Source organism: Eucyclogobius newberryi, unplaced genomic scaffold, assembly GCF_026437365.1.
Source record: "Eucyclogobius newberryi isolate DKJ021-1_F unplaced genomic scaffold, fEucNew1.0.hap1 SCAF_15, whole genome shotgun sequence".
In the NCBI taxonomy this organism is placed as follows: Eukaryota; Metazoa; Chordata; class Actinopteri; order Gobiiformes; family Gobiidae; genus Eucyclogobius; species Eucyclogobius newberryi.
The window spans coordinates 5187255-5205754 of NW_027315779.1; the positions used below are offsets into that span (position 1 = coordinate 5187255).

Consider the following 18500-nt stretch of genomic DNA (forward strand, 5'->3'; position numbering starts at 1 on the left):
ATTCACATTTTTCTAGACTCCGATATTACAAGTCCCTAAATCTTATTTGAGTGAGATTGGCTTCAGTTCTGAAAGAGGAATTGTCAGGACCCAGCAAATGCCACCACAGACACCAGCCCTGCTCTTTATTTATGACAAAGAAAAGCGAGGCAGGATTTGACATCTGATTTTCCTGTGCACAGTTTGTGGCCATTTGCAATGAGAGTAAACCAGACATCAGAGACCAAAACTACAGCTTCACAAAGAGTCCAGCCATTTGTTTGTTCTGCAATGGGTTCAGAAACAGTCAGAGTTTGAATTGGGGTAAGGAATATAAACCCTCTCGACAAGGGGTTAAATCAGGGCTATTCATCTTGTTTACTGGTTTAATTCTGGGTTAGAGCTCGATTAGAGCTGGTTTGGTCTTGGGTTTAGTCCTAGTTTAATTCTCGTTCACTTCTGGATGGGAAATGTTGGTAAATCATTTTGTATATTTATTGAATCCCTCAGAAATTATGTTATTGCGTTAACTGATGTATGAAACAGTGTTGGGGATATGTTGTTAGAGCCAAAATGTTGTTACAGTGGAGTGTTCTGCAAAATCTGGCCCTCTGGAAAATTAAGTTGAATAGCCCTGGGTTAATTAATTAATATTTGTAGCTCACATGTAGAGAATATATTGTTGCATTTAGAATAATTGTTGTAATCCCTTTGCTGACTTTGGGACTAAACGTGTTTACCACATTATTCAAGCAGGTTTCGTGGCCGGTTTCTGTTTCTCTGATGGCTCCAAAAACATGCGCTTACAGTAGATCGCCACACGAGGTCGTAGTTGGAACGTGTTGCAAATATAATTGCGACAGCAGAGTCCTCCTTACGGCAGAGGATGACATGTCAACAACAAACATGGCGTCAAGCAGCAGCGGCTACTGGGAAGGTACCATGGATCTATTATATTATCGAGTTTAAATTAAGATTTTTATTGTTTATGGGTTATTTACGGGTCAAAACATGACTTAATGTCAAGGGAAAATTATGTAACATCATACTTACGCCCTAGTTTACTTTTAGCTTCAGAGTTAAATGAAAGCGTCGCAACCTGTTTGCTTGTTTGGTGGATGAAAGTTACAAAGTTAAAAACCTATTGGGTTTAGATGGCACTTTATTTCCGGTGTTAGTTATGTAAAGACTTCTCTAAGATGGTTGCTACGTCTCTGCAAGAAATCAAAGCTATTCAGTTGATAAAGAAGCCTAGCTACAGAAAAGCAGAATTTGTATAAGCAAAGTAAACAAATAAGTTAACTCTGTTTCTCTTAAAACAGTTTGCATCACACATTACATCTCTCCACAATTATTGTGGAGAGATGTAATGTGTGATAGTTACTTCATGTTTTGAGAAAATATTAGATTTTTTAAAAAGTATTATAGATATAATATAGATTTATCAATGAACAATGAGTATAGATAATACGGCTTCTAATCAAAATTAATCTAGACTGATATTGTAAAGTTATAAAAACAACGTGTTGCTGTTTTACCTTTTTAAAAAAGATTTAACATTTAAAAATGATTTGTAGTTTTTCAATTAAAGGCGCAATGGACGATTTTTCGGCGTTTTGAGAACTCCGGCGGACTGATACAACACACACGTGCGTTTGTTTATTAGCGCAACGGATCACATCGCGTCTCTCGTCTCCTGTAGATTTCAGTCTCTTCTGAGTCAGCTCGAACTGTCCTTCCCCGTCTTCATTTTGCCCCGTACACTGAGGGAACTATATTATGATAGATCAATGCGCTTAGACACGCGGAACTGTGCTGCTCTCGGGGGACGAGCCACACGCGGCTGCAGGTGAGCGGTAGGTGCGTTTTATGATTGATACGTGGCAGGACTAATCGGCAGTCCACGCCATGAGGAAATAAGACTCAGATTTGGGCCAAAAAAATCGTACATTCAACCTTTAATATACGCAATACAAACGGCAGTCCACGCCATGAGGAAATAAGACTCAGATTTGGGCCAAAAAAATCGTACATTCAACCTTTAATATACGCAATACAAAATTGTTCAGCCCCAATTTCAATAAATCCTTTTGTTGGTTCTCCAGATTTACGGAAGCAGGCGCGTCAGCTGGAAAACGAGTTGGACCTGAAGTTGGTTTCTTTCTCCAAACTCTGCACAAGTTACTGCAGCGGCAACAATGGCCTGGGCATCAACCAAAGAGCGAGGGACTCCAGGTCGGGCAGTCAATTATTACTGACCGTTGTTATTTAAAAAAGTATATTATAGTACTCAAATGAAATGTTTAGGGTGTTATGTCTTTAATAAACACTACCTTCATATTGTGTTCTTTAAAAAAACAAAACTCACATCAGAAAAGTTTTATTGCCATTGTCTGCAAACAAAATTCACAAATAGTAGAAAAAGCTTCAGTTGTAGTCATCTGGACTCAGTTTGAAAAATTAGACGTTTCGACTCTCATCCAAGAGTCATTGTCAATAAAAGAATTTAGATCGAGAACTCCAATATTAATACTGTTCTGTGGTAAGACCCACCCATTGGGCGGAGCCTTCCTGAAGTAGAAAGAGTTGTTTGTTTCAACAGAAACTACCCCCTTGTATCTACCGAGGTAGCCTATTCAGAATCTTAATGGGCTATTAGAATCCTCTTTGTCTCTGTGAGACCCTGGCTCAACCACCCTTACCGTACCTTACAGTACCTGATTAGCATCCGAATGTCCTTGTCCTGGTCCTCTACCTTTCCAGGGGTTCAGTAACCCATTATAAATAACAGGAAGATTAAACCTTAGCCCTCCATTTCTGTTTAAAGAAGGTCTTTCTTTTTTAACAAAAATAGCTTCCTTGACTCCTCTTTCAAACCATCTTTTCTCCCTGCTTAAAACCTTCACCTCACCGTCTTCAAACGAGTGATTAGAGGCTTCAAGGTGGAGATGCACGGCACTCTGAGGTCCTGAACTTGTATTTCTTCTGTGCTGATAAAGCCTCTTGTGTAGAGGCTGTTTTGTCTCACCTATGTAACGTTCTTTACAGCTTTCTTCACTGCATTGGATCGAATAAACTACATTGCTCTGTTTTTGAGTCGGCAACTTGTCCTTAGGATGAACCAGTTTTTGTCTTAAAGTGTTTCCTGGTTTAAAATAAACAGGGACTTCGTGTTGTCTAAAAATTCTCTGCAGTTTTTCCGACAGGCCAGACACATAAGGGATAGAAACACCCTTCCTTCTCTGTTCAGTTTCCCTTTTGTCCTGCTTCTTGGTTCTCTTCACTCTGTTGAATTCTAAATTCTTTTATTGACAATGACTCTTGGATGAGAGTCGAGATGACTACAACTGAAGCTTTTTCTACTATGGAACACGCCTGGACGAATGAGGGATTACACAGACAAAATTCACAAACTAGAAACTTGCTTAGGTAATTATGTGTTACTTAAAGCAATGAATGGTAAGCTGTAAATGCTAAAAAATATGATATAATTGTCTTATGTCCAATGTCTTCATTTGTTTTGTCGGATCAGGTCTGATTCCGTCGGGTCGTCTCATGACAATCTGATGGTTGCCATGACCACGGAGATTGAGCAGCTTCTGGCAAAAGTGGGTCGATTGAGTCATTATTGCTTTGTTTTGTTTTTTTAAATATAAAACTGTCCTCCACGTCTTTCTTACAGCTGACGTCTGTAAATAACAAAATGGTAGAGTTTGCAGCGGGGACTAAAGCACATAATGCAGCGCTGATGCACACCTTACAGCGACACAAAGACATTTTACAGGTTTGTAGTTGCAGGGACTTTTATTGCCTTTAGTATTAATAATTAAGTTTATAGATTGCCTTTCTTCTTTCAGGATTACTCAAATGAGTTTCATAAAACAAAGACCAACTTCTTCAGCCTCAAAGAAAGAGAGGACCTGCTGGGCTCCGTTCACAGAGACATTGAGTAAGAACCTTTTCAAACTTGTACTCTTGATGAAATGGACAGAAAGTATAGTACAGTATACATACATTATTTGTTCATCGTTTACACAAAATTAAATCCCCAAAGAATACTAGAATTATTACTATACAACACACAAGTACAGGACATCTCTGGAGCTTTTCACAAGAACCATGAAAGAACTCCTTTTAACTGACGTTCCTTTAATTAATTTGTGTAAATTGATTTTTTACTGAACAGATAGAAAGTTGTTTGACATTTTGTGTTAAATGTGCCAAAGAAAACCTTCCACGATCCACTGTCAATGTTTAGAAATAAATTAATCTCTTTGTGAAAGACTTTTCAGCACAAAAACGGCATATATGAAATGCAATTTAAAATATTTTGAGGATTTGGAACCATAAGTCATTTTTTTACTTTTATTTGTATCATGAAAAAGTATCTTACGTTTCCAAATCATCAAGACATTTTACATTTTATTTCAGATATGCCCTTTCTGTGCTGAAAAGTCAATTTCTAAACATTGACAATGGATCAAGGAAAGTTTTCTTTGGTACATTTAACACAAATACATTTGTTATTTGATTGTCCTCAATATTATAATTTATATTATTCCTACAACAATGATTTCTTAAAGACAATAATTTAAGAGATGAGTTCTGAACATGGCTCCTAAATCACATCTCTTACATCATAGTTTTCAAAAGAACTTGAGTTTGTGTGTTATAGTTTTTAGTATGACCAGCAGGGGGCTCACTTGTGCCTTTCAGGTTCATCCATTGATCATTGTGGTCCTCATGTTTCAGACTATGGAGGGGCACCTCCTCCTGTTGCCGCTCTCTGTCTGTATCTCTGCCTTCTCTGGGGAAAGCGCGCTAAGTGCCTTCTCCAGTAAATCAAACCACAAGGCTTTCATTCGGCCCGAGCTCTGGGTGAGAGCGATTACGTCACGTCCGACCCACTCTGGGCAGGTTTTAGATGTGAGAGGAGAAACCCAAGATGATAATGACTATGACTAATTAGAAGAAGAAAAAAATACAAGTAAAGTTGAGATTAGTTTGTTTACAGCAGGTCAAAGGGAGTTCCCAATAATGGAAAACACATAATAAACGCGATAATTAACAGGAAACAGAAGCTAGAAATTAGTTGGTTATAGAATATTGACATTCTATCTAATGATATCACAAAAATGGCACACGGTGAAGTTTATGTTTTTCTCTTTTGCTAAATGAAATATAGATTTTTACAAATAACCCAATTATTGACGCCTCTTATTCTACCTTTAAGCGGCTTTTATTCCATTCAAAAACAACTTTCTTCCATTTTGTTGAGGTGCTAAAAGTATCACTTTATTTCTACGTGCAGAAGTTTCAAATTGATCGTTACTAATTACATTTCCAGTGCTTTGTCTCTTTCAGGTTTACAAACGGATACAATGATCATAAATTATGGCTCAAAACTTCTCTTGTTTTTTTATATATTTAAGATAAGATAAGATAAGATAATCCTTTATTGTCCCACATGGGGAAATTCCATTGATGCAACGCAGGTAGATACAGAGGTAGATACAGAATTTATACATACTTTAATTTATGACGGTGAAGAATTTCCACTGTGTTATTCTGATTTATACTTCATTTAGGTCTGAATACTGCTGATCAGGCAGTAACTGTAGATCGCAGCTCTCGTATGTAATCAGTGAAAGGTTGAGCCATGATGAATTGGGGCCCGGTCCAAACAGGGCGGTGCTGGTGTAAATAAGAAATGGAGGAGAGCGTGGAGGCTTAAGACCTCTTAAAAGCCTTAAACGCAGGAAGTCCATAATCAGCAGTCATCAGTTAATAGGAACCAGCGAGACCTACGTTCGCCATGTTTAAGTTGTTAATGGAGGGTTTTATTGAGATCTGTGCATTATATTGTATAGCCGCCGCAGTATTTGCAATCAGATGCAGTCTTATATTGTCAGCTAATACTTCTCCTGGCTCCACAATGTGACGCAAACAATTAGCCAGTCCCCGTTTGATATGTGAAAGCACAAACTGTAAGCTCATGCAATTTGGAATGCATTTATGATATATATATATATATATAAAAAATCCTGTTTGTAAAAAAAAAAAAAAATATATATATATATATATATATATATATATATATATATATATATATATATATATATATATATATATATATATATATATATATATATATATATATATTTTATATATATATATATATTTTTTTTACAAACAGGATTTTTTTTTAAATCATGCTGGCCAATAAAGAGTTAAAATAAATGAAATTAATATTTGAGATTTATGTTTTTAAAGTTGTTGGCTAAAATGAGTGTCTGAAAAATTAGGCTGAAAACAATTTGAGCAACATCCAGTTTCCACGGATGAAATGGTGTATAAATGAAAAAGTCCTGGTGATGAACAGAGGGTAAATCACATCGGACTTTACTCGATCCATGTTTTGTAAGGTCCTTCAGATTAGAAAATTGCACAATACAAAGCATTATATTAAAAAACACGTATTGAGTTTGTGTTTTACTAGCTCTTCCAGTAAATCTGTATAAGAATGTGATTAACCTTGCATTGACCGACATTAGATAATCTGTTTGATAACCTGACAGACTGAAAAAAAGCCTGGAAAACGTCAGTATCTTTAAAATCAAATGCCTCTTGTAATGTGTGATACAGTGATATAAAAGTGCAGCGCTCGGTGCTCGGCTGATGATTAACTTTGATATCTCCCACTCTTTCTTAAAGAAGTTTCGGAGCCGTATCTTCTTTCCGTCTGAAAGTCTATCTCAGTCTCTTTATCTGTGTTTTGTCCTTTTGCTGCAGGTCGTACAAAAGCGGCTCCGCAGTCAACAACAGACGCACCGAGCTTTTCCTGAAGGAGCACGAACATCTGAGGAAGTGAGTTGTGTGAATTGGAAACTAAGTTCATAAATTGGTATTATTATTTGTTTAATATTTGGAAAATACTTTTTTTTTTTTAAAAAGGCATAAACGCAAGGCCAGGGTTTGTCATACTGTGGTACATGGCTCTCTTCAGTTTGAATATCTTTTTAGAGACAAATATGTTTGTTTTTGACTTCCTTTGGCTGCACAATTATCTTATCCATCATAAATCATTTTAGACCTGGTTTAGTCTTAAAGGACATATCATGTCCTGCCAGCAAGATCAACGCTCACGATTTTTGTGACTTCACAAACTTGGCTCCTGCTGATTCTCTTGGCTCCTGCTGATTCGTTTGGCTCCTGCTGATTCGTTTGCAGTCCACAGCAGTTTTTAATGGGCCGGTCACGTGGCATTTAGGGCCCACAGGCGGGACTAGAACCAATCACAGAGCAGCATGGTATGGTATGAGTCCATAAATAATTGCCAAACTTGTTCTGCAAATTCCTCCTGTCTAATCACAATCAGTACCACTGCTTAAACCAGGAAGTGGGAGGCCAGCATGTGTGTAATTCCCTCTGCAGCCAATAGATGGCGCCAAATCTCAGTTGGTCTGGTGGAAACGGCAGAGATTTAAATCTAATTTTGTTGTTGTTGTTTTTTTTTAGTTCTAAAACTTGAGTTGCTAAACTAAAGGTACTGAAGAGCAAGTTTAAAGGCGGCGAACAATGCAAATAATGCATGACATTTGCCCTTTAAAGGTGCCATAACATGCTTTTTTTCACGTTTCGTAGTCTATCCTAAGTGTATAATTGATAATAATAAGGGTTGTGCAACACCCTTAACATAATAGTTAAGAAATATCACCCAGACCTTGGACCCCCCTCACCAACCCGGAAATGCAGACGGCTTGGTTTGCTATTCGCCCCCACCCTTGTGAAGAGCGATCTGGCTCCCCCGCCCAACCCGTGACGTAGTCTCTGAGTGCGATATCATTAATGAGGTTTTGGGCCTCTTTGAACCGTGTTTCGTCATAAATCTAAGCAGAAAAACTCCGGAATGGGCTTGTAGGGAGACAAGAGGCGCGGCTCAGCGCAGCGCGGAGCCGGGGGGAAGGGGCGGGAGGCGGGAGGGGAGGGGGGACGGGAGGGTGAGGGGGGATGATGACGCGTGCCTGTGGTTATGACGCGGTCCTGTGGACACCCCCCGTCAGTTTGGAGATTCGAGGAAAAGAGATAGTCTGTAATATAGCTAAACACTGCGGGAATCAATCAAAAAAACACTCTGGGTACATATATGAAGCACAAATAGCGATGTAAGAAGGTTAAAAGCTCTGAAAAGTCGATTTTGCATGTTATGGGACCTTTTAAATTGGGTAAGTCCGGGGGTGGATCTGGTGGTATTCGGAAAGCCAAATATTATGTTCAGTGGTACTTATTTGGTGTGAAAAGTTTGAGAACTACTTTGCTAGACTATTATTTAAGAAGAACAACATAATAAGTTGAGTGCAGGCGTTCTCATGAATACATATTATAGCTTTTTTGTCGACTTGTTGTTAGCATCACATTATATCTTGACCTAGAAGAAGAGCTTCATTAAACGCACTGAGAAGCACCGAATCACAAGATCACAATGTAACAAAGATTTTAAATGGGGAAAACACAATTCGATTAATCTGCAGGTTCATGTTTTACTGTGTGCTCTTTGCCCCGAGTGTGTGACATGTCAAATATCCTGGAAGAGCGACGTCTCCTTTTAATTTGTTAATGGACTTGACATGATGCCTGTAGTGGGAGGAGTCTGGGGCGGTGGAGGCGTATGGATTGAGTTATTATGGCAAAAGCGACAGACGACAAAACATAAATTTAAAAAAAAGACAAGCTAACCAACCAAAGAGGCTTCTCTTTTTAACCAGTTTGTTCAATCCATCAATTGTTTGTAGCAAAAACATAATTCTCTTTGACATCAATTCTTATTTTTACCCCTGGCCTGCACTGTAAATGTGTACAGATATTTAACTATCATCATGCAACTTTTCTCCATTGTGTTAGTTATAGATGGATAAATAATTAATCCTGGTGGAAATGAGATGTTTCAGCTGCTGTACAGTATTTAAGTCACTCCAGCAGAGGTACAGGGATTTAAAATAAACATTAAACATAGTTATTAAGGTTCAGTGCTATGCATCATTGTCTTTTCTGGTGTTTTTATTTCCAAAAGTACTTTGAAAAACGGGTATTCTTACGAACTTGTCACCTGTAACTTGACCTGGTTGTCCCCCACGTGCGTTTAATGCTCTACTGCGGGACATTCCTGGCAAAGCAATAACATCTGTGGTATTGAGGATATCGACCAGTGCTGCTACGTCTCAGCGACAGGTTGAGAGAGAGGGTTATTCACTTTTATCCCCCTCAAAACTATAAATGTTTTCCGTTCATTTCAGTGGTTTCCTGTGTATTGAATCACGCTGGCCACGACATGTAATTAACTTTATTGATATTGTCAGAGTCTCTCACATGAAGGAGAGAGAGAGAGGGAGGCAAGAAATGACTTCAGTGCATTTGGGAATTGTTTATTGAAACGGCTGATCTTTATTTACAGCAACAAACGACGTAATACAATAGTTTTAGATGACTGCGATGAATGTGGCACCGGCCGTAATTATGCACAGGGTCATTTTAGATTCCAAAAGCATCCTATCGTCTGATAAGAAAACCTCTGCACTGGAAATATTGTCCGTCTCACATCCCCGTTTGGAAACCACACTCTTTATAAATGTGGACAAAAGTTTAGTTCCAAAGTGTTTTTGTGTCTCTCACTGGAAGAAACGTCTGTCAAATGTTAATTCCACTTTTCACTTTTAAATAATGACATTTAAGCCTTCGATTTAAGTAAATTGGTTGACAAATTCAGATTGAAATAATGTGAAAAGAATAACTTCATTACTGTTAAGTTATAAAACATTCATAAATATAAGGATGATATTGACAATAAATGGCATTAAACTTGACTTCACCTTATTGCACAAATGTTCTATATTTGGCAATCTTTTGAATTTAACTTGACTTTGATTTACAGATCCTTTCATCTCTGAGGTTGTAGTACTCAGTCAGTTAGTTACGTACATGTTGAAGATATTGTACTTTTCTAACACCGTACTTTTACTGCTACTTGAATAATATTTAAGTAAATGTTACTCTTCCCACTGAATAACTCTATTGTGTCAAAAGTGTCATTTGAACAACTCTTACACATCAGATTGTTTGTTTTTACGTCTATTATTTTAAAGTATCTGTGCATTTAAAATCTATATGACAAGTTGGACTACACATTTCACTAAAACGTAATGAAGACAATTATATTTCAGATTTTACTAGATATGTTATGCCTTTTCATTCCCAGTTTGACCGTTTGTTCTTCCTGGTTGGACATAATATGACAAATATGACCAAACAATCATACTGTAAACAAGAGCCATAAAATACACAGGGCATCTCTGAGGATACACATCAAATCCAAATACATTTCACAATAATTATGATTTTACAAACATTAGACAGTTTAAACAGTTAAGTGTAAATTGTCTCTGTGTTTTCAATGGCACGTCACACATTGATGACATCACAGAGGGATTTGGTTTTAGGACTCAACACAACTTTTCTTTTTCAACTTCAATTTAATGGGATCAAACGATGATAAATATTTACCAAAGGTGCTATCCTACCAAACTAATCACATAGACTTTAATGTTCTTTGTCGGATTACATTACCACAAATTATAAATCATGTTTTGAACGCTTCACTGCTTTAATACTTTACTACTTTACTCAGTAGTAGATTCTCCAGTTAATGATTTACTCTTACTTGAGTCATTATTTGGGCCGTTATTTCTGCTTGAGTTCATATTTTGGCGACTCTTCCACCTCGGTTTAATCTATCCAGAGCTGAGTGGGTTGAATAAGGCCAGAATTACAGTGTGCAGTTTCCCACACAGGAGAACCTCTAGGGTGGAGCCGTGATCAGCGGCAGAGGAGAGAAGAGGAGGATGCACAGACAGAGGAAGTATAAAGCTCTGTATTGATTTTTGGTCTCCAGTGGAGTCTGCTCAGCCCTGAACACTTGAGCCGCACAGCGTCACTTAGTGCAGAGCTAATAGCAGCTGATGCAGCCTCCATGTGTTCACTACAGGACTCAAACACATGCTACACTCCATATCCTATAGAAACCATGAGTCACTGCATATGTATATATGTGTATATATGTATATATATATATATATATATGTATATATATATATATATGTGTGTGTGTGCGTGTGCGTGTGCGTGTGTGCGTGCGTGCGTGCGTGTGCGTGTGCGTGCGTGCGTGTGTGTGCGCGTGTGTGCGTGCGCGTGTGTGTATATATATGTGTGTGTGTATATGTATGTATGCGCTCATTGCTCTTCTCAGCACCAGCAGCTCAAAACTTGGTCTAAAACAGGACTTGACCAGGTCTGAAATAGAACCACGCTTTGAGGACCTCTGTTCTGTAACTTATGCTCAGTCTCACACTTGGATGTGATAATGGCCCATATTCATTACATTTACATTCTTTTTACAGAAGTCATTTCCTACAGCTGGATTCGGTTTATGTTCGAGCAGAAGCATTTTTACTCCTTTTTATTTTTACTCTGACCACCTCCTACGTTTCTATGACTCATGTGTTCTTTATTCAATGCAGAACATTCTGCTTTCTGAACAACACGGTTTACACTTTACATTTGAACTTAAATCTATATGTTGCATTTAAAAAGTACATATAAAAAGTATTTAGACGCCAATTATGGACAGTCTAAAAGAGACGGGTACAGTATTATCAGTAAATATATTTTTATCATTCATGCAAAAAAGGCAAACCATTGGTGTCCATAAATAATGACTTTATCTGCAATAATGTGATGACGCAGAGAAATAATCTTGAACATAGGAGAAAAGGCAGGTTCAAGGAGCATGGAAAGCTGAAGCTCCACCTGAAATCTGTGCTTTGGATGTTTAAACAATTTACTTCCTCCACAATCCCTCCAGCCACAGCCACTGGGCACAAATGAATTAATGTGGGTGTGATTAGCGATACAGCTGCCAATCAGAAAAGTATTTTCCAGCAGAATATAAAGCTCATATTTGTCTTTTTTTTTTTTTTATTTTGTTTTTCTACTAAAGCCTCTGCTAAATGTAGATCTCAGTGACGCCCTCTCTGTCTCTGAGATGTGATTACGCATTACACCTGACCGCTCATAACTCTAGTCTTCACACAAATGCTGTATTATTTTACACAGTGGTTATGTGTTATAGAAATAATGTCATATATTATACATGTAAACGGTCACTGAAGTATTCCATCCGGTGCATTCTCACCATTGCACATGTTCCATTCTCTCGTAATCGTTAAGAGACTGGACATTTTGAGTGAGGATTTGATTTGCGTTGAATCTAATTTCCCCTGTTCTTTCCACTGTTCACAGCTCTGATCGTCTTATTGACAATGCAATAAGGTAAGCTGTAATGGGGCTGTCCACTCTCAGTCTGTCTCTCTGTAACAACCTATACTCTGCATCATCTCTGTACAATCTCTACCATTTACAATGTATGGAGGCCTAAGAGCTCCAGTCCTTCGCTCTCTTTCAACATGTTGTAGAATTAGTTTGCAATAGTTCTGTTTTCTAATGTATCAAGTGTGTGTTTTTGTATTGTTTTACTTTCGGCTAAAGTAACATCTTCTTATGGTGATTTTTTTGCCTCAGCATTGCCATGGCAACCAAAGAGAACATGACATTTCAGCGCGGCGTGCTCAAGAGCATTCAGACCAGAGTGACCACTTTGGCCAGTATCCTTTAATGGGCCGTTTGAATGTATCACAGGTGATCACACGCAGTACACGCAGTACACGTAGTACATGCATTACACGCTGTACACGCTCAGGGCTTAAACTCTTAGTGTTCTATAATGATAATTCACCCTGGAGAGACAAAGAGACCACGAGAATGGACTGTTTAGCAAGCTTTATTCGCGAGTTATTTGGCGCTCAGACCCCGGCGGAAGACGTTGCAATCATGGGCACTCCATGATCTATTTGTATTAGATGTCTCCCCCCGGAGCCTGGAGACTGGTAGTGGTAGATGTTAAGAGGAGGTAGAGGATGAGGGGAATGCAGAGGAGGAGCTGGGGAGGTGGTGGGTCGCAGTACGGTTTGAGCGGCCGAGCCATCTGCCTGAGGGCTTAAATGTGACCGCCTGGCGCTGATTGGGAGCGGGGAGGAGTCACTGAGAGCGTTAATTGGGGATGAGGAGCAGGTGTAGGGGCCATGGTACAGACGCCCCCTGACCTTTCACCCTCCTTCTTTGGCCAGGAAAAACTGCATAACCTCTTTGGGATGAGCGCAGAAACCTGGGAGAGTCCATGGTGAAGTGAGGGATCTGACTCTCACAGACGGACAGGCGGGCGCCCGCTTGAGTGCGATGATGGCGCTGGGGAGAGGGGTCCTTCCATGGTGGCCTTGACGTAGATGGGTGGAGTTAGGTCTTCCAGGCTGAATTTACGCAGGCTTCATTACTCCAATGAACCAGAGATGAAACAACACCGTTTTACAGCTAGAAGTGTGATGAAAGTGTGAAGTCTCACTCAAACCATGCAATTGTAGTACTTTATTATGCCTATACACAACAATACAGTGGAACATACTATAACTAGGGATGGGCGATACTGAATTGACAAAAATATTATCTCAACGTTTTTTTTAGTATCGCGATTACAATAGACAGACAGTGTTATGTCAATGTGTTCAAATATCTTTTATAACGTATTAGTTGTCCGTCAAATGAATCACAAAACTGCTCAAATAATACGTTTATCCCTTTTTTTGAAAGTTTACAACGTGTCCCTTTCATTTACTCTTTGAATCAGTTCTTTTAGTCACATTTTTCACTACAAACGATCATATAACCTTCACAATATTATCTAAATATCGATATATATATTGCCCCTTTAACACTAACCTTTGCTTTTGCACTCTCAGTGAAGGAATGTTCCACTCTCACCTGCACTCACTGACTTCGCTCTCAGTTCTGTCCCTTGACTCTGTCCTCAGACCGTTTCCCCGCCATCAACGGCCTCATCCAAAAAATAAACCTGCGAAAAAGGAGGGACTCTCTCATTCTGGGCACGGTGATCGGCGTCTGTGCCATCCTCTTGTTGCTCTACACCTTCCACTAATGCCACCGTTTCTGCCCCACACCGTTTTAACTCAACAGCGCTCGTGCTCGTGTCGCAATAATCGGAGAAGAAAAAGTCTCAATTTAGAGAGTGAGGGTTTGTTTTATGTTTTGTGTTGCAAGACATTGACATTTTATATATATATTGCTTCTCGTGTGTACACATGGCATTTTTTTTTTGCTAATAAAACACGTTAACGGGGTCATGCTCATTCAGGACTTTATTTCCAACATGCAAAACCTATGGCACAGTCGCTCAGTACAAATGTAGAAACATGAAATGGAGTGCCAAGACCAGAGCATACAGTAAACAGCCCCATTCGTTTAAATAGCAGAATATTCAGACACAAGGCTCAGTCCAGTCACTACAGTCGCTATGGAGACGAGAGGAAGCGAGACGAGGGCCGCAAACCAAACGCCAGGAGGGTTCAGCACCGCCCATCGTGGTTGGAAGGTGCACCGCGCAGCTGTTCTGGTGGAGCGTCCGCTGAGGTGTTATTCTCCACAGTGCGGCTTTAAGCGAATCTGACGAGCGAGCGGCGCCGCCAGGTCGAGCTACGGGTCAGGTCTGTGGAGAGGCGCTCGCAGTTAGAATGCGTGTTTTTGTAATGTATGTTTGAGCAAAAAAATAACCACGGTAATGAAATCAATTTGTGGGAAGTGAACTAGAAGTACTAATGTAAAAGTGCTGTACTTTTGCAGATACCTCAAGTTTTGACTTACATTGGATACTTTTTACTTCCTGACATTTGAGAGCAGGTATCTGTCCTTTTGGCCTGTGACTCTCCGTATAGTTATTTTTAGGTTGTTCAAATGACATACTGCGTAAGGTTTTTATTTCAAGCCCAAGCTTTGAGCAAAAGAAAAACAAGATACAATTCAAAATATAAGAAATGGATTTGAATTCACTCTTGTTGACCAAAGATCAGCACAACTATTTACCAAAATCACCTGGTTTTACGCGTTAACAGGTCTCAAAGTCTGTGTGACATACTTTTACTTAATACTCATGTGCTATTTACACTTTTACTTGAGTATTTGTTTTGCTTCTGTAGCTCTGCTTTTGCATTGTTACAAAATGGAATGCTTCTGTAAAGCCATAAAGCAGGGCTTTTCAACTAAGGTTTCCAGAGGGCCAGATTTTTCGGTGGGCCAAGGCCTCTGGGCCGGAGGTGCACAACGTGCCTCTATTCTAACATTCTGGGTCACACAAAATATCACCAACACTGTATCAATAATGGATAGATTAGATTTTTGTGAGAAATGACATACAAAATGCTTTACCAATATTTCTTTGCAAAATTGCCCATCCAGAATTAAACTAGGACTAGACTAGGACCAACCAAGTCTGAGCCAGGACTAGCCCAGAATCAAAAGAGGTCTAAAGCAGAATTAAACCAGGGCTAAACTAAGACCAAACCAGGTCTAAATGAGTGTTAATCCAGAATTAAACCAGTAAACAACCTGGACAATGGGTTGTGGGCCAGATTAAATCACTTTGAGGGCCTGATTTGGCCCGGGGCCATATGTTGAATAGCCCTACCATAGAGTCTCCATGGAGACGAACGGGTGTGGGACACCTCACCAGAAAGGTTACGCAGTGCACCTTAAAACTGAAAACATGGTTGAGTTGCTCCCACAGTGGTGCAGTACTGACTCCGTCCTGAAGGGGGATCATGTGTGGCTCGGTCAATGATCGGTTAGTTTGACACAGATATAAAAGCTGTCACTCTCATCCTTTAGTTATTAACATTTAGAGTTAGTTTAGAGCACATTTCTGAACACAATCACATGCAGGTCTTTGGAGGAAGCCAAGAGTTTGACTCTGCGCAGTCATTTTTTGGGTAAAATTCCTATTGTTTAATTCCTTTCTTTTGTTTTTGTCGTTTACGTCTGACAGGAGGAGGTTTTATTCTTGCTTTGTCTTTTTATCAATGGACCAGTCGCCTCCAATTATTACAAGTAAATGGCACACGGTACTCGACCTGCCCCAGGTTTGAGGGACATAGGAGTCCACAGGAGGTTTTCAGGGACAGTAATAGACAGGTGTCCACATGAGGTTTTCAGGGACAAATAGACAGGTGTCCACATGAGGTTTGAGGGACATTAATAGACAGGTGTCCACATGAGGTTTTCAGGGACATTAATAGACAGGTGTCCACATGAGGTTTTCAGGGACAAATAGACAGGTGTCCACATTAGGTTTGAGGGACATTAATAGACAGGTGTCCACATGAGGTTTGAGGGACATTAATAGACAGGTGTCCACATGAGGTTTTCAGGGACAAATAGACAGGTGTCCACATGAGGTTTGAGGGACAGTAATAGACAGGTGTCCACATGAGGTTTGAGGGACAGTAATAGACAGGTGTCCACATGAGGTTTGAGGGACATTAATAGACAGGTGTCCACATGAGGTTTGAGGGACATTAATAGACAGGTGTCCACATGAGGTTTGAGGGACATTAATAGACAGGTGTCCACATGACGAACGGAAGTCTTTTGTGCTTCTTCAAAAACAACATGTCTCCGCTCGCGCCTCTGTCTTCTGAACAAATTAAGTGATTATTTGGGTGTTTTATGTTGATACTCTGTGGAAAAACAGACACAGCACTTCAGATCGTGACTTCAGCAGTATTTGAGCCTCAGTGTAATACATTCTGCTCATTGCTCTAAGTACCTAAGCCGACCGCGATGAAGATGATGACGGCCACACCCAGCACGATGGCCAGGCAGCTCAGGAGCCTCGCCCGGCGCCCGTACTTCCGCGCGCCTGCGACGTCCCCAGTGTTCAGCACCGACTTGGACTGAAGACACAGGACAGTGTTAAACCTTTGATGCTCTCACAACAGAGGTTCACTTGTGAAAACAGCTCTTATTACAGTTCAATGTTTTAACCAAATGTCATTCCACAAAAAGTGGAATTCCAACTTGAATCCATAACTTGGTATATTTATTCTAAAAGATGACCTCAGTATCTTCTCCTGCCACATTAAAGCCGTTGCTCGGGTGCAGTAATGTTACAGTTTTAATATAATGTTGGGCTCATATTTAAACCATCAGAGTAATAATGAGGTGCACTCACCACACTGGCGTACCACAGCGCGCAGAAGTTGAACGGAAGTCCCGGGCAGAAGCAGGACACCACGGCCAGCCACAAGTAGCTGGGCGGCTGAGACCCGGGAGGCACCGGGGAGGGAAGATGCCCGAGGCTCAGGCGGGATATGGACTTGGGTGGGGCCGCCAGCTGCCCGACTGACCCGGACTTCAGCGGTGATCGGTAACCGTTCTGGTCCGCGTCCAGGGAGCGCACGCTGCCGCGGATGTTGAGCGATAACGAGTCTGATTCTTTGAGGTTGCTCTCTCCCGTGGGCTCCGCGGTCCCGGTGCTCAGTAACTTCTCGGTGTCCTGGAATTCGGTGGGGTTGGATGGCTCGCGCTCCCCCAGGGCGCTCTTCTCAAAAGTGGCGTCAGTGTTGATGGCCATCACTGAAGTGCTGTGGGCGTGAGGCACTTCTGGGATAAACAAACTCTGCTTTTAGTTGTTTCCCATCAGGATCATCAGCTTAAGAAAGACCAAATCAGTCCAAAATATCCCAAAAACAGTTTAATTCAACTCCATCTAAATCCTCATGAATGGATGCAGTCTTTGGCTCCTCTGTAGTGTGAAGAAGAAGCGCACTCCTCTCTTCCCCTCATCACAGTGTCTGGACTCGGCTCCACGCAGCTCGTGTGACGCTGCAGAAATTCCCACACGTTTAAAGCGCTTTTGGGGTGAGCGCGCGGTGCGTAAAAGCTTTCCATTTACGCGCGGCGGCTTCGCCTGGATGAGCATCTACAAAGAGGGGAGGGCGGGTCACTTCACTCTTCCACTGGACCACAGACTCAGGAGGCGCGCGCGGCGGACCCAGGGACGCGCCACTGCGTTTATATCAGCAGAAACTCCCTCATTATGACTCTAAACATAAAGGCTAAACATGTATAATGGGGTTTTCAACTTGACCAATTATGCGCGTATTCAGGCCAGTTTAAACTCATATTTGTGTCATCATGATTCATTTTGAAGAGTCTCCACACCGTGTTTTGACTCTGCCTCGTTACAGTTGTAGTGGTGCTGCCATCTTCTGGTGGTTTTAAGAACCACACGTGTAAAATGACTGGCATGAGGCAATGGCAGAGGGAGTGTTTGTGTTAGATGTTGTGGAATGAACCTTGAATGTGTTTTATCTCTATAGAAGGGGATATGGTAAATCAAACGGTTCAGAGGTTATTAGTCTGTGTGGACTGTTCAAAACAAGCCCACAAACACATGGGACAGAGTTTAAACACTACCACACATTATTAATCACACCATGCTGTTGTGTGTTTCATGTCACCCACTTTTTCTAATGCCTTTCCTTTATTTCTTGGACAACTTTTTCAAA

At 40.5% G+C, this 18500-nt stretch overlaps 2 protein-coding genes across 2 annotated transcripts; one reads left to right on the forward strand and one right to left on the reverse strand.

Moving 5' to 3' along the window:
- Positions 1 to 836: 836 nt before the first annotated feature.
- Positions 837 to 14279, forward strand: LOC140360540 (Golgi SNAP receptor complex member 1-like). Its single transcript, XM_072445784.1, has 9 exons — positions 837 to 916; positions 2085 to 2214; positions 3512 to 3587; positions 3662 to 3763; positions 3837 to 3928; positions 6772 to 6846; positions 12331 to 12360; positions 12610 to 12692; positions 13953 to 14279. Exons 1-9 carry the CDS (start codon positions 871 to 873, stop codon positions 14075 to 14077), a joined length of 759 nt encoding a protein of 252 aa, XP_072301885.1. The 5' UTR covers positions 837 to 870; the 3' UTR covers positions 14078 to 14279.
- LOC140360542 (trafficking regulator of GLUT4 1-like) lies at positions 14280 to 17914 on the reverse strand. The gene is made up of 3 exons (XM_072445786.1): positions 17162 to 17914; positions 16757 to 16883; positions 14280 to 16667 (listed from the first exon to the last, which is right to left on the reverse strand). Exons 1-3 carry the CDS (start codon positions 17561 to 17563, stop codon positions 16642 to 16644), a joined length of 555 nt encoding a protein of 184 aa, XP_072301887.1. The 5' UTR covers positions 17564 to 17914; the 3' UTR covers positions 14280 to 16641.
- Positions 17915 to 18500: the final 586 nt, after the last annotated feature.

Coding starts and splice junctions, on each gene's coding strand:
- LOC140360540 (XM_072445784.1), top strand. CDS start 871: ATGTCAACAACAAACATGGCGTCAAGCAGCAGCGGCTACTGGGAAG. Junction 917..2,084: donor CAGCAGCGGCTACTGGGAAG/GTACCATGGATC, acceptor TTGGTTCTCCAG/ATTTACGGAAGCAGGCGCGT. Junction 2,215..3,511: donor CAAAGAGCGAGGGACTCCAG/GTCGGGCAGTCA, acceptor TTGTCGGATCAG/GTCTGATTCCGTCGGGTCGT.
- LOC140360542 (XM_072445786.1), bottom strand. CDS start 17,563: ATGGCCATCAACACTGACGCCACTTTTGAGAAGAGCGCCCTGGGGGAG. Junction 16,884..17,161: donor CGCTGTGGTACGCCAGTGTG/GTGAGTGCACCT, acceptor CTGTGTCTTCAG/TCCAAGTCGGTGCTGAACAC. Junction 16,668..16,756: donor CTTCATCGCGGTCGGCTTAG/GTACTTAGAGCA, acceptor GTTTTTCCACAG/AGTATCAACATAAAACACCC.